We start from the raw sequence: 15,864 nt of genomic DNA, 5'->3' as shown, positions 1-15,864 counted from the left end.
CTGCCTCGACTTCCAACACTGGAGGCACTTGCTGAACAAACTGGAGGAGGAGGGCCAGAAATAATAACTGCCCCTAAGTCATCAACAAAAAAGAAATTAGAAGCAAATCTTGCTATACACTTCCTGTTATATTTTAGAGCATCTAATTATTTGAGCGAAAGACACAGTCCAACACTTTTTATTTTCCCCTTAATGAAGTTACCCGACAGGATCTAAAATGGAGTCTAAAGCTGCAGGTACAGCTTTAAAAGGCAAAGCTGGCTGAAGGCTTGAGATGAAGCTCTCGACCTCGGACTTGCAGCCTCAGTTCCCACAGATATAGACCAGCAAGAGCAACACTAGACTGATGAACCTCTGCAGGTGTATAGGACAAAGTAGGGGCCACCACAGCAATATGTGGCAATAGAATAGCTGGGACTTCTCAACATCAAAGCTCTGTGACAAGCCTCGATTTTATATTTCTTGATGTGACCAAAACTCTTTCATTGCCAGTTAATTCCTAAGGGGAATTTTTTTTAGAAATGGGCGAATCAAAGCAATGAATAGCCCTGGAGAATGCAATCTAACACCTACATCTAAGCAGAGGGTAATTAATGGGGGGTCGCCCCTAAGGTTTGTGGGGATGACCCTATCCTCAAAAGCAACAGATTTGACCTTCTTCTTTAACCTTCACAAAATACTTTCTTTCCCCTTCTAAGTTCCCAAAAGACCAGAGGATTGTATTTTAGTAGAACCAATTGTATTAATTGCTAAACCAGCCCCTTAATACAAATCAAAGGACATAAGAGATCTTGTGCGTGTCAATTCCTCTGCTCGAGAAGAGAGGGAAGGTGAATGTGAGGGGCATCCCTGGACAAAGATAAGAACTGTTATCTCACATGACCAAATTCACATTACAAATTAAGGGAGTGGAAATCAAACTGTACATCCAACATAATGGTGCCCACCGATGTGTTTCCTGGCAACCACTTGCTTGTGTGTTTGGATTTTACTTTGGAAGGAGCTTCAATGGAACAGGGGGAAAAAGAGAGCTTCAGGTCGCTTCCAGCTAGCTGACTAACAAAGCAGTGCTTATCCTGGACAGGCACTTTACACCCATGCACCCTTAGCCCGGTCATAGACACAGACCTTCCTAGGCTTGGCAACCTCTCCCTCAAGCTTCATAAAAATCACACCCTCCCCTTTCTTTGGAAAGTGCAAACAAGCAACTTCTTTTCCCCAAAGAGCTGGTCCTGGTTTTTCTGTGCCTTCTCTATACGGGTTGTGCTTTAGAAGAGCCCAGAGGCATTGCCTTTATGTTGATATGTCAGAAGCTTCCACTGTTGTAGGTAAGCCCTGAGCTTGGAATCTCTCAGTGTTTTGTGACTGGCCCAGCTTGTGTCAGTATCCACTCTTTTTCTGAAAATTCCCAAAGCGCCCATAGGCTTAACAAGGTTGCACCCTAGGAAAATTCTTACAACCCACAGCATTATTCTCAAAGCATGTCTTCATGATTATGAAAGATTTTAAAAGCTTCAGGTGAAAGACTGCTTCATTCTTTCATTGCAATCGACAGAACTGCTCGATTCAATGCATTTCACCTCTACAGCAAGAACACAGGCCATCTAGAAAGTATGTGAGATCTCTTCTTGGAAGCTTCCAAGGAAAAGCCTGAACAAGAATCTCTTGAGGTACTTTAGGCTGCGTAATTCATTTTATAAAAGCAAGCAAATTTTATTTCATGCATTGGTTATTGCAATATTATTTCCTCTGTTCTTCCAACTGCTTGTCTTCAATCTGCTCCACAATCCTTGGTTTTTAGGATTTATTGTTTTTTGGCAATGGCTGCCTCAGTCATCCCAACCAGTATAAGATACTGTGTGTTACTTTTAAATCAATACATATTCTTGATCCCCCCACAAGCAACAATATCTTGTCATTCTCCAGTGTGTGCTCTCCATCCTTCTAATTCTTTACACCTGAAACTCTACTTAAGTTGCACACATTTGTGTCTCCGGTCCACTTGCCTCTCCTTAAGAGTCGGTAATATTTTTTCTTCTTTCATCTACATTGTATTGCTTTGCTCTCCCTCTTTCAAAAAGCTTCCAGAAATCTCTCTTTTATGAGGCTTTTCCCTCAAAAGGGATTCTTCATCTGGGAAACCAGAAACAGAACCCCTCTATAATCAATGTGCTCAATTTACTTTAATTATTTCCTCCCTTTTGCCTGTCCCCACGGTTTATTTTGCTAAACTGTAAGCCTTTGGCAGTCACTTGTTTGTTGGTGCTTACCGAAAGATTTAGCATTGTATGAATAGCAGCATCTATACCTGGAAGGCCTGGAGATGGTACTGATGAATTTGGGGACTGGACAGTTTTGTGTGAAGCGTGTTTGGATTGGTTGTGCTCCAAAATTCCATCTCTCCTGGCAACGCTACCCATGGAAATAGCTTCTGAGCAATCCATCTTTTTAAAAAAAGGATGAAAGCACTTAAGATATGTAGAATAGAATCACATCCTCGCTTAGAATTTATCAAATTAGCCGTGACACAGGATTACGTATCGGCTAGCAACGTATCAATTCATTCTAGGGCCACAGAAGCACACTAATGAATACAATATAACTTTACAGCATTAGCACATTTAGCACACCCAGAACACAACCTGGCAAGATGCATGCTTATTTGCTAGTCATGCATATTATAAATGTTTAAAACGCATACAGTGCTAAACAATAACATATGTGTATGAGGCCCCAATTAATACCACTGTTACTTTTTTACAAGTCTCCAGTCTACAGGCCTGAGAGACATATTTGTATAACTCCAGGGAAGAATTTTTAAGAATAAGGAAAGAGCAGCTTTGGAGATGCTCTTCTGGAGTATATCCATCAACTGAAGAAATCGGCACAAGTTAGTTTAAGGTTAGAATTTCCCAAAGAATATTCTAATGCCAGAATATACTGCAAGACTAGAAACCAGCCACCTAAAAATGAGCGCTTGCTCTCTTCTCAGGATTCAGGGCTGAACAGGAATCAACTGGTTGTTACAGTCAGAAGTAACTGTTAGAACACAACAAACAATGAAAAGGTTTCTGGACTGGTCTATTTTGCAGGTAAGCTAGCAGGTTCCTAATCTACCGATGCAATACATAGTCACCAAAAGTAATACATCTTTTCAGAAAGCAAAATATCCATCATACATCAGGAAGAGAAGGTAGTGTGTAGGAACCACTTCTTGCTGAAGTCAGATCTATCACAGGTGGATCAAGTGTCTTCTCATCGTATTCAATAGCACTAGTGGGACTAGAGGCAGTTGTAGTAGTACTGCTGGCATTTGAGGGCGCAGCAGAACCTTGTCCACTGTGGATTTTCCACTACAAAAGAGCAAACATGTAAAAAAACAAACATTCCTTGCTAAAGTCAGATATGTACATATGAAGAATGAGCTACATCCGATCAGGTTTTATGATATTATTTATTGACACTTGGGGATATGTTAATTGGAAGACTTTGCATTGTGGATACCATTTTAACAAATAGTGTTCACTGAGGATTTTAACTGATCAAAAATATACATATATGTCTTTCTTGTATGTAAACTGATTGATGCGATCACAAATAAACGCATTTTTGCTGAACACGTTTGGTCAAGTTACAACCTGAGTTAATCATTTAGAACTTTGTCTTGACAGGGAGGTTTAAATACCACATATTTCTCAAGGAGGCCCGCCGAGCCTCGACTAGAGCCAGGGCCTTTTCGGTTCTGGTTCCCACCTGGTGGAACTCTCTGTCTGCTGAAATCAGGGCCCGGAAGGGCCTGCAAGACAGAGCTGTTCCGCCAGGCATATGGCTGAGGCTGGGCCTCCGCCGGCCTGAAAAAAGGGGTGTATAAAATCTTAACCCTTCCTGTGAAGGCTGTCCACCATCCTGTTTTAAATGTGTATTGTACTGTTGTTTTAATGTAGATGAATTTTTTATTGTATTTTAATATGTTATCTGCCCTGAGCCCACTCGTGGGGAGGGCGGAATAGAAATTTGAAATAAATAAATAAGGCATTTGAGAAGATTTTTATTAAGACAGTACATTCTGTAAGCATATCTTTTATAGCAACCTTCTGGTTACTCAATCTGTTGCTTAGAGTTGTTATCATCCCCTCTGTTTTGGCTTCAGAACACTGTATGACAACATCTCTTAAATTTGCCTTTCAGTTCAGTCAAAAGATATCCTCTCCATTTTTATTTTATGAAAAATAATAAACAGTATTCCTAACTGTGGTGTTCTCTCCAGTAACTCTCTTCAACTATTAAGAGTTCAGGCTAGCAGGGTTAGGGAGGAGGGTTTGCAAATGATATGAACAGTTTACCTGTTTAATAGCTTGCTGTGCCAAGAATGCCATCTGTAGCAGACTGGGCCTTGCGGCTGGATGAGGAACTGAGCCATCTGATTTGGGATTGTGAACCTGAAAGTTAACTAAATGTGGAAGGGGCTGCTGGAAAGATAAAGCAATCTTATCAGTTAAGAGTTAAGTGTTTTCCAAGATTGTCATTGAAACCTCATGAGTTGTAATGATTACAGAACTATGTGATTTGCCCTAAACATAATGCAATGTAGCCCATTAATTCAGTTTCACAGCCTGCTTAGCCAAAAAGGGAAAGCTACACAGCAGTTTTACAAAAGATCCCCTTACAGAGTATATAAGTGTTTAGGAATTCAATAGAGGGCACTGATCTTTAAACACTGATGATTATATAATGTGGTCTCCATACAATTCTGCTAAAAGCACGAAACTCATCACTCAGCTGACTTCAGCTTTCCCTTTGCGCAAAGTATAGGGATCCTCTACTCTGGTCTTGCCCTAATTTACCTGCGGTGGTGGTGGGGGAGTCTGGTCCATGGGCCCTGCAATTCTAGGATTTGGGAGACCCACAGGACCTGACCTCCGTTGCGCCTGCTGCCTCTGAGCCAGGGCCTGCTGCTGCATGTGCTGAAGTCTCAGTTGAGCTAAACTGATCTGTGTTGGGAACTTGGATAGTTGATTTGAAGGTTTGATGCCACTTTGTGGCTGTATGTTTGGCTCCATCACAGGGCTTTTAGGCATGTGTGGTGGGATTTCATTATCTTCAATTACCAGGGAACCTGGATAAAAATAATTTCTTCATTATTTACAAGTTAAGGTTTACACTATATCTTTTTTTGGTACTAGGCAATACTCTTTGACAAACTGGCATCGATGTGCCTGCCAAATTTCTAGTTCAAAAACTAATCTGTTGCTGTGAAAATAGGTTATCCAAATATGCTTCTATCCAGTTGTTGAGACCAGCATCACTAATAGTCAGGGCCTGAATAGATGTTTATATAAAAATATCTGACTATCTGACAGACATCCTCTTATTCTGCTAAATTCTTAAGTGCTTTCACACAGATGATAAATTTCCCACATGCAATCATTTCCACATAGGAAGCTGCATGCACTCTGAGTGCATGTAATCATTTGTGGCAAGCAAATACACTGTGGGAAACCTCAACCAATTGGGACATCTTTCCTCATGGGTACACAACAATTTGTGCATTCACTATACATACAAGAACACACATTTTCCTACTTAGAAATTATATTCCACACACCGTTATTCTAAGGATTATCAACAACACAAACAAGAAGCAAATTACACACTTATTAGACTCTCTAACCATTCACAAGACACTTAAACAATAATCGACAGATTATTCAGATGACAGACATGGTAACATCTTCATCACTAACCAAGCTGCAAGTAAGAAATTTGCCATACCTAAGTTGAAAATATTTTGGGCCCAGGAGCCAGGATCACAGTGAAACTGAATAGTGGGGTTAGACACTGGTAAGGCATCACACCTTGCTCTAAGGAGGTATCGCAACCGATATGTAATCTAAAATAAAATGAAGAATGCAACAGTAACTTTGAAATTTCAGTATTTTTCCATAGGCCAATAAATAGACGAGAAAAGCTATAAACAAAGAACCTAACTTTCCCCATCAAAGTATCTTAAGTTAATTTTACTAAGTGAAAACAAATAGTTTCTCATTGAATCACCATATTTCATCATACCATTTCACTATTGCTGGAATCCCCCATGAAAAAAATAATGTATCATATAATTTTTATGCCTGTTCCCCACCCCCCCATACACACACCAAGTACAAGTAACACTTCTTTCCTGTGCGTGTTCACAATGTACACGGAGGGAGAATAGACACAGGTGCGCTGGCCCTGCTACCTTCCTGGTAGTTGCCTGATCATATGCTCATACATACACTCTCCCGCGATCAACAGCACTCTAAAAAAAGCATTGCTTATCACCATGGAAGGGAGGGGGAAGTACGCATGGCTGTTTCCTCCACTTGGTCACAATCTGCAGATAATCAGTCAATCACACTAAGACAGGACCAGCACGCTTGTACCCGCTCTCCCCCCGGCACGTTGAGTCAATGTCTACAAGTGGGGGTCATCTGTACTGGGCTATAATGACCAATGTAACATACATTCCTAGTATAGGAAGCTCCAGGATGTTACATTGTGAATTAGTTCCTCTGACATGATCATATACTATGCATTATGAGGTAGGAAACCCACCGTCTCTTTCAAGGAAACATAGCTCAGCTCTTCACCAAGTGTACTTATACATAAATTTACAAACGTAAATATCAAATTCATAATGCTTTACTGTCTCAACAACTCTTATTCGCTTTTGACCCACTCCTAATGTTCAAACTATCATCAGCAGTAACAACTTCAGCGATTAGCTTTTGCCCCAACCTGCCCTTAGCTTTTCTGCATCTGCATGATTTTCTTGTAGTATTGACAAGGTCTCAAAATGTAATCAACTTCCCATGACTATTGCCATCCTAGACAAAAGCGAAATAGTGCTGTATTTTTACCAGCCGTTTGCTGTATAACAAAGCTGTGCTGCTCCCACTGGAAACAGCCCAATTTGAAAAGTTTATGACATGTTCCAACTGCTTAGAGAGCCTGGCCACTTTTTCTTGTTGCTGCAGAAGCTTCATCTGGTGTTCCTGAGCCAGACACTGCAAGAGAGAAAAAGTTGTAATCTCTTTTGCTAATCCTTGTTGCAGATTCAACAGCTGCACACCATTTTCAAGGAAAGACACAAGAACAGATGAATTTCCAAAAGTGACAATTAGCTGCTAACTCAAGTCACCGTACTGAGGTCAATCTCCATTTCAAATTAGCAAACAGCCGTCCACTTTTAATAACCGATTTGAATTCAAACCCTCTGTTTTCTAACACCTTATGGCTCCCTAGGTATTCCTTGTTCAGACAATTTTTCTGTTGCATAATAACATTCAAGCAACTAATTTGTACATTTCCTATGATGCAACATTTACATGAACTTTTTCAATGATGCAACATTTACATGAACATACAACATTTACCATGAACATTTAGTCCAGCGGCACCTTAGAGACCAACAAGATTTTCAGAGTGCAAGCTTTCAAGCGTCAAAGCTCCCTATTTCAGACACTATGGTAATTATAAGATGATAGTTATCAAAGAATACTAGGATTTCAATATTCGATGTTCTTCCATAAATTACTATTTCTATTGCAACACAGCTACCTTTATATCTTGATGAAATCTAAAACTTCTATTAAAGTCTAGAATTTTTTTATAGCTTTATACCCTGGGAAACAGGGTGGCTTCTGATGTATTTTTTCTATGCATGAAGCTGTGCCCCACACATACTAAGTTATCTCTGGAAAGCACACTTCAGACAACTTATCAAAATATCCCACTGAACACAGACTAGGAAAAAGTGGAAACGTGCTGGAAAGAATAACAGAAATTTTGTTTTAGTTTTGGATCAGATTTCTGCTTGCTTATGCTTTGTTTCAGTATTGTTTTAGCTCTGTATCAGATATTTTAAAATTTAATTTATTAGATTTATATTCCGCCCTCCCCACGCCAGCAGGCTCAGGGCGGATATGTGCTTGTTTTCAAATTTCTGCGATCCAATATCCTACTGTGTTGTTAATTCAATGCCCAAGCCATAGATCACACTATGTAATCCACCTTGAGTCTCAGTGAGAAAGGCAGACTATAAATAACGTAAATAAATAAATAAATGTATAAGCTGTGCTAGCAGATATTGATTTTTACATTGATGTTTTTAAATATCTCAGAATTCTTCACTGTTTATTAGGAAACTCATCTATGATGTGTCAGAGTAGGACCTTATTACTGCCCTGAGTAGACAGGAATTTACCTCTAGCTGATGCAACAGAGCTTTCCCCTTCTTACTTATTTCTACTATCAATGTAAAAATGGCAACTTTAACGTCCTGTTCTGCCATCTTTTGATTCCGATTCACTTCAAGGATCCTGTAAAATGTAAACAATGTAGATATGCTATTTTATATAGTGAGCAAAAGAAAACGACGGAGCTTCTTGTAAGACAATCCAGGAAAATTCAGTCTCAACTAAACTGTGCGCCCTTGCTGGATCACAGCTGCAATTCTATCAATTTTAATGGGACTTTTTGCTGCAAATAGTTTCTCTCACATTCTGCTCACTGCCGGGAGAAGCGGCATTAATCTCAGGAAACAAAATCTGTCTGAATACATAAAGTAGTTATGTTAAAATGGCCTGTTTTTAAAAATACCGGAAAATTGGCTTCCTTTGCTGCTTGTGTTATCAAATCTTTCAGAACGTATCTATCCGATTACTTCTTAAAAACATATCAAGCCATCTCTTCCTTCTCATATAATCATCTATTTTCTCTCTCATAAAATTGTGCTTGACTGTTTTAAAAACAGTAAATGTGAATGTATTTATTTGCTTATTCCTGCTACATCTCCCATTTGTTTAGTCTCTTTTTTACTTTTAGACTGTATGCTATTTTAGGATAGAGGATTCCCAATTTTTGCCCTAAATTAAAACAACATTTTAAAAGGTTTTTATAAACAGCATAGATACAACAGCATGTTTCAGACGTAAATGACAAACCACAGGTAATAATCACTAACAGTGCAATCCTAAGCAGAGTTACACCAGCCTAAGCCCATTCATTTCAATGGGCTTAGACCGGTGTAACTCTGCTTAGGATTGCTCTGTAAGTAATCAAGCCTGGAAGATTCTTTGCACATTACTGCTTTAATGTTTTAAATGTTTTTGTTTGCCACCTTGGGGACACTATTTGGGTGAAAAGGTGGCACAGAAATGTTTGAAGTAAATAAAAATAAAATTACTAAATCCAATCTGCCATCATTCATCAAGTGCTATTTTACTACTGCAAAACAGGATAAATACCTATTCTGGATCTGCTCGCCTGTATATTTTATGTATTTACTTTTCTCCATCAGCTTTGTAACAAGCGTATCAATTACCACCTTTTGATTCTGAAAGGCTTCTTCTATAAACTGGTACCTGCAATAAGATAAAAATAATAAACCAAGCAGATAAAAGGACTACATGTGGACTTGCTAAAAAAAAAAAAAGATGGTGGCCTTAGGGCACCAATAGTTAAAAGAAAAATCTGCTTAAAATAACTCAAGACACATGTTAGCAAGTGTTTTCAATTTTGATTATAGTTATTGTTTACTGTTATATTTTGTATTATTTAATACTATCCACTGGTATGCATAATTTCCTTTGGTAAATGTTAGCAATTTGTATTATGAAATCATCTCATATTAGTGGAGTGGCTAACCGAATAGTCTGATCTAGACATATAATTATAACTCTTAAAATTGTGTGGCGTACTATCCCTAAACTCAAGGTTAATTTGTAGCATATGTATAGTTTTCAGGTTATTGAAAAACAGTCCATTTGAATTTTTGTAAAAGGTAAAAATCAAAATGACGCACATAACAGTTAGCCATATTATGTTTAAAATGTCTGCTTTTTCAGAAGAACTAAAAAAATCAGGCTGTTCTGAGAAAGTACTTATCATTTGAAAAAATCTTAGAACTAGTTTGAAATATGTTGGAATTGTTTTTAAAATTTAGTTCAATTGTTTTTCAAGCTAAGCCTTGGTTAGGAATTGAATGGGAGACCTCCAATGAAGACCAGGGTTGCAGAGGCAGGCAATGGAAAACCACCTCTGTTAGTCTCTTAACATAAAAACCCCAGCAGGGGTCGCCATAAGTCAGCTATGACTTAAGGGCATTATCTACCACAGTTTATAAGAATAAGAAATACTAAAATACAATGGGCACAAAATGGAGTAACTTTGCTTAGGATTTCACTCTAAATGTATAAAATAGGACCCACAACTATAAGTTATAAGCTTGTCACTTCAGAGTCCATCAGAATCTTAATAAGAATCTATCAACAAATATGGAAAACAAAACAATGGCCCATGGACTGGAAATGCTCAGTCTGTATTCCAGTTCCAAAGAAAGGGGATGCCAAAGAGTGCAGCAACTACTGTACTATCGCGTTACTTTCCCATGCAAGCAAGCGATGCTCAAAATTTTGACAGAAAATATTGAAGACTTGAAGAAAGCGCCAAAAGGGGATTACAGCTGAAGATCAAGAAGACAAAAGTAATGACTACTGAGGAATTACACAATTTTAAAGTTGACAATGAGAAAATTTAAACTGTTCAAGATTTTCAATTCCTTGGCTCAATCATCAACCAAAAGGAGACTGCAATGAAGAAATCAGAAGACTGAGGACTTGGAAAAGCAGCTGTGAAGGAGCTAGATAAGATCCTTACAAATAAAGATGTCTTTCTGGGAACCAAGATCAAAATAATCCAAATTATGGTATTTCCTATTACTATGTATGGATGTGAAAGTTGGACAGTGAAGAAAGCTGACAGGAAGAAAATTGATCCGTTTGAAATGTGGTGCTGGAGGAGAGTTTTGCAGATACCATGGAGAGTCAAAAAGACAAGTAAGTGGGTACTAGATCCAATCAAGCCTGAAGCTAAAATGACAAGACTAGGGCTATCGTACTTTGGTCACATCATGAGAAGACAAGATTCTCTGGAAAAGTCAATAATGCCAGGAAAGACCTAAAACAAGATGGCTGGGCTCAGTAAAGGAAGCCATGTCCCTCCAGTTTGCACGATCTGAGCAAGTCTGTAATATAGGATGTTTTGGAGATCTTTCAATTCATTGAGTCGCCATAGGTTGGAGGCGACTCGACAGCACATAACACACACACACTTTAGCGTGAAGACAGAGAAGACTATGCTTCAGTTATACTACATTACTGCTTGGATACATCAGTATTAAGCTGCCAGTGACTACCATACACTGTATTTGTACAGTAAGCCTGTTGCTTTTTACAGCATATAACAATTTAGCCCAATCTAAAGAATCTTTTGCAGTAAATTTTGCTGAGTCTACATTCACTAGAAGCATTTTTGAAGGAAATATGCCATGCCTTTTAATTCGGAAGAAAATTTAAGAACGTTATGTCCTAAATTTTTATCATATCATCTTAAGGGAACTTACTAACTTGTTTTTCTTCCATTTTTTGTCCCTTGAAATTTAGTTGGTGTTAATAAAGATAAACAAACTCTTTCTAATCCAGCAGGAGAGAAGTGAAAGATGGTTTGTTGTTTAAATGTCTCAGTAATACAGCAATAAATAGTAAAATAATAGAATACTCCATGATCGGGGTGTGCGTATATATATCGCTCTCCCCAATGATGGATGTTAACACATAACTTTCATGTATGAAAATAAAAAACAAATTTGCCTCACTTACTCCAGATTAATTTGGAATATGGTTCATAGAAACAGTGGACATGTTTGGGGTTAAGTATCATATAAATGATAATTCTTTAATATTAACAGAAGTAGTAGTAAAAGGCAGTGAAAGACCACATTGATGACAACAATTGGGTTTGTAACTGGGTGAAAATCTTGTGGAACAACTAGCAAAGGATTTAAAAATTGGATTTTACTCATATGATCATCCATCAGCAAAAGTGGTTGACTGGCATACAGTGTCTTTGTAACAGACAGAATAGTTAGTGTTACTTAATTTATGGGGGTGGGGGTGGGATATCCAGCCGAGCCTTCAGGACCACGTGTTCTGACCATGGCACCAACTCAGTTGTTTCCAGTACCACTCCCATCCCCATCCCCAAGATCAAATCCAGTGTGTGGCCTGCTTGATGTGTGGAGGCCAAAACAATCTGGGAGAGTCCAAGTGTGGCCATGGAGGACACCAGGTCCACAGCTCGACTAGAGGCGTCGTCATCAACACGGACGTTGAAGTCACCCACCACCAATAGTTTTGACTGCTCCAAGGCCCATCCAGCCACCACCTCTAGCAGACATGGCAAGGTATCTGCTGGTGCGCTAAGCAGCCGGTACACCACACAGATGGCTAAACTCTCCTCAGCACCCCACACGAGACCTACACAATCAGTGCCGGGGATCTCCAGGACAGGGAGCGGCCTGAAGGAGAAAGACTCTTGGACAAGAATCGCCACCCCTCCCCCCTGGCCTCCTGTTCGGAACTGATGAAGGACAGAGAAACCAGGCGGGGCCAGTTTGTTCAGAGCAACCCTCTCACCCTCCCTCACCCAGGTCTCGGTCATGCATACCAGGTCCACATCATTTGCCACGAAATAATCGTGCAATATTCTGGTCTTATTATTTATGGACCTGGCATTACACAACATCAGTGTCAAATGGGGGCTATATTTCCTAGCTCCACACCCAACATGCCTTGGGATGGGACGCAGGTTAGAAGGACACCGAACCTCACCATATCTCCGTGTCCTTCTCATCCTTCCCTGGGTCCCACCGCCATACCTCCCTCGTCCCCAGAGGACCGGGATCCCTGGTCCCATGCCGACCACTCTCCGTGTCCACCACCCTGCTGCTCACACCACTCATCCAAGCTACCAGCTCTCTTTCAATTGCAATACCAGTTACAGTATACAGTCATTAATCAGAGGAGAGCACCCTATCGGGGTTTGTAGTTATTTCTATAACATTTAACCAAGACGTAGCAGTGACAGTGTAGAACCATAAACTGGAAATTTAGTTCTATTTGATAAATATGCTTAACAGAAATGATGAACAGATTATCCAATATGATAAGGGAAGAAAAAATAACTTATTAGTTATGAAGACACAGCTTAGTTTTGTACCTGTGCTCTTTGTGTTCCAGCAACTGACAATCCCGACATGTCAATTTGTCACAAGTCTCACAATAGAGCTTCAGGGGCTCCTTTTTATGATAAGGGCAGAACACTGGTCGTTGACAAGTTTTATCAACAGCCTCTAGAAAACAAAGGAATAAATACATATATCAGCTTTTTGTTATAGTTGAGAAATAATGTATTTATGAACACATCTGCTTTTTTAGCGCAGGAATCTTATATTCTCAGCTTTTCAAAATCTGGAAAACATGAAAAGGACCCTTCTTTTCTCCGGTGCAAACTTTTCAACAGGAATTTCTATACCTCTAACATTGCATCATGCAACTTAATATCAAATTAAAGAGATGGGCAAGGAGTAAACAGTGGTAGATTTCACCTTGAGAACACGTGCTGTCTCTGCTTCCAGATCTTACCCTGCCCCCCCCCTGCTGCTTAAAACTTTGAATTAACCAAGCCTTGGCACGGCAAAGGCTCCAGAAAAGGAGATACCAGAGGCAGCGGAGGGCTGTGACAGAATCCGTCCCTTCCAAAGCCATCTCCACTGGCTCTGTCTTTCAAAACTTTGCTTCCTGGCTAACACTACATCTCCCGACACTTGAAAAACACGTCAGATGTCTTGTGTAGAGAGACTCTAACTCAAAGAAAAACCAAGCCTCTACCTAGTCCCGCCCAGAACATCATTCAGGATCTCTCAGGGGTATTCTGCATGGTCAGGTTCCATCGGTTAACTTTCTAAAGAAGGGAGTTTCGAGTTTCAAAAGATTATATGCTGCAAACCTTGTTCATCATTAAGGTGCCACTGACTGGACTCAAATCCGGCTGTATTTTTATGGTGGTATTGTTGAGAGAGTTAGATTTTCCCTAGATATTTTACAGCTTCTATTATTTTTATGCTGTTTGTGTATAGTTTGGGGGCTTGTTTTTGTGGTCAAAAGGCAAATCAAAAACAGAAAAGTGAAGCATGATCCAGTAGAATTTACTCCTGCAGTAATGACAAGTTATTCAAAAAGGCTTTTTACTCAGATAGGAGGGCTGTTTTGTAGGGGGGGGGGGGTCTCAGATGCTTTGCTAATGAGTTAGGAACCATACTTCACCACTATGTCACTGTACATATTGTATGTTGCTTTACGTATGTACTCCCTGTGCTTCATGTTGTCTAATGTCAGTCCTAGAATTGCTTATGTTCTGTTTCAGCATTTCTTCAACTCTGCATTTGTAAACTTGTATTTATTCGCCCTATGGCATTGTTTATGGATATGTCCTTGGCACAGCATGACAATGTCCTTGATACTGATTGTACTAATCTCACACTGTATAATCCACCTTCAGTCTCAGTGAGAAAGGTGGACTATAAATGACATAAATAAAAATAAATAAGAAACAAAATATCCATATAAAGAACTTAGGCTTCTGAGAAAGGCCCCAAGTAGATTTGAACTGTGAATGAAAACATTTACTTGAAGATACGTCATCTTTCTGTCTGACTGGATGGTCCTTTGTGAATTTCACTCTCTGATGAGCTTCTATGCAGGTCTTACACAGCCATTCCACACATTCCACACAGAACCCATTGGCTTCTGCATTGTCTTCACAGCTTGAACAAACCTGTCAAAATATGGGAACACGGAAGTTAAGATGGGACTCACAAGTCCTGCTCTCTGTGCTCCAGCTTTTAGAGGTGAGGTCGGTAGCAACAAGAGACAGGGCTTTTTCAGTAGTGGCCTCTCGCTCGTGGAATGCCCTTCTCCTTAAAGATCACCTAGTGCCCACACTGCTCTCTTTAGATGTCAGGCCAAAATGTTTCTGTTCCCCCAAGCATTTTATTAAGGGGGTTATCTTTTAACACCATTTTAGTATTTTTTTAGTCCGAAAACTTATTTTAAGCTGCACAATGAATATGCCGGGTGTTAAATGCTGGAATTTAATTAATTCATAACATTTAAAATATTTATACTGACAGAAAATTATCTTTGTAGTAGTATGACATCATTGCAGGTAGCAGCAGTTGCTAGATGAGGACCAGCAACGTGCACGCCTGTCTAAGTCTCAAATTTTTCACGCACACACAATTCTGTTGAATGCTTTTAAGTGAACCCAACACTCTGTGCCATTACAAAACAGGTAAAACAGGAAGTGAATCAAAACACTTTAAGTATGTGGAGAACCACAGATGTGATCCAGAGACTTATGTGCCATCTGTGAGTTTATTTAGTGTAACCATCAGTTTATCAGATTTGCATTTTTAAAAAACTATTTACTGCGGTGAGAATCCAATAGACACATTCACCTGATTTAACTTGTCTGCTGTGCTACTAGGAACCTCAGTAGTATCCTTCACAAAGATGTTATCTATAATGTGTCTTTCGGCAGATTCCTGGCCACAAACTGGGCAGCAAACAACCGCAACTGGTAGGAAAAAAAGAATGGGGGAAATTATCAAGCCTACAAATCTATAAACGGAGTTACTCCACTGATATTTCAGAAGTAATTTTCCTGAGTTTACCTGCTAATTGCAAGGAGTACACTGTGCTAGTGGCCTCAGCCACAAATTATCCAAAGACAAAGTCTGAAATTAGTTTTGTTTAATGGAAGAAAATTCTTAAGAAGGAATGTTTTATTTAAATAGAAGACAGCTAACTAAGGCCTCTACTTTCAACTGGTTACTAAAAGACGTGACAGTTACAGAAAACCTCAGTACAAATGTGGTTCTTTGAAAATGTATATATCCACAACTCAGAAATCACACTGTGATTC

At 39.4% G+C, this 15,864-nt stretch overlaps 1 protein-coding gene across 1 annotated transcript in view; it reads right to left on the bottom strand.

Moving 5' to 3' along the window:
- Window positions 1-15,864, bottom strand: part of LOC129335793 (transcription intermediary factor 1-alpha-like) — a 28,940-nt gene that overhangs the window by 9,331 nt on the left and 3,745 nt on the right. The window contains exons 4-15 of the mRNA XM_054988590.1: window positions 15,398-15,560; window positions 14,568-14,715; window positions 13,099-13,231; window positions 9,288-9,404; window positions 8,246-8,360; window positions 6,900-7,046; window positions 5,773-5,890; window positions 4,845-5,116; window positions 4,344-4,469; window positions 3,180-3,353; window positions 2,309-2,444; window positions 1-73 (exon numbers count right to left, since the gene is read on the bottom strand). Coding sequence (XP_054844565.1) covers window positions 1-73; window positions 2,309-2,444; window positions 3,180-3,353; window positions 4,344-4,469; window positions 4,845-5,116; window positions 5,773-5,890; window positions 6,900-7,046; window positions 8,246-8,360; window positions 9,288-9,404; window positions 13,099-13,231; window positions 14,568-14,715; window positions 15,398-15,560 — 1,722 coding nt within the window. The remainder of the gene's footprint in view (window positions 74-2,308; window positions 2,445-3,179; window positions 3,354-4,343; window positions 4,470-4,844; window positions 5,117-5,772; window positions 5,891-6,899; window positions 7,047-8,245; window positions 8,361-9,287; window positions 9,405-13,098; window positions 13,232-14,567; window positions 14,716-15,397; window positions 15,561-15,864) is intronic.

Source organism: Eublepharis macularius, chromosome 9, assembly GCF_028583425.1.
Source record: "Eublepharis macularius isolate TG4126 chromosome 9, MPM_Emac_v1.0, whole genome shotgun sequence".
NCBI lineage: Eukaryota > Metazoa > Chordata > Lepidosauria > Squamata > Eublepharidae > Eublepharis > Eublepharis macularius.
Note: the sequence above shows the minus strand (reverse complement) of the source record. Positions and strands in the feature narration are given on the sequence as shown.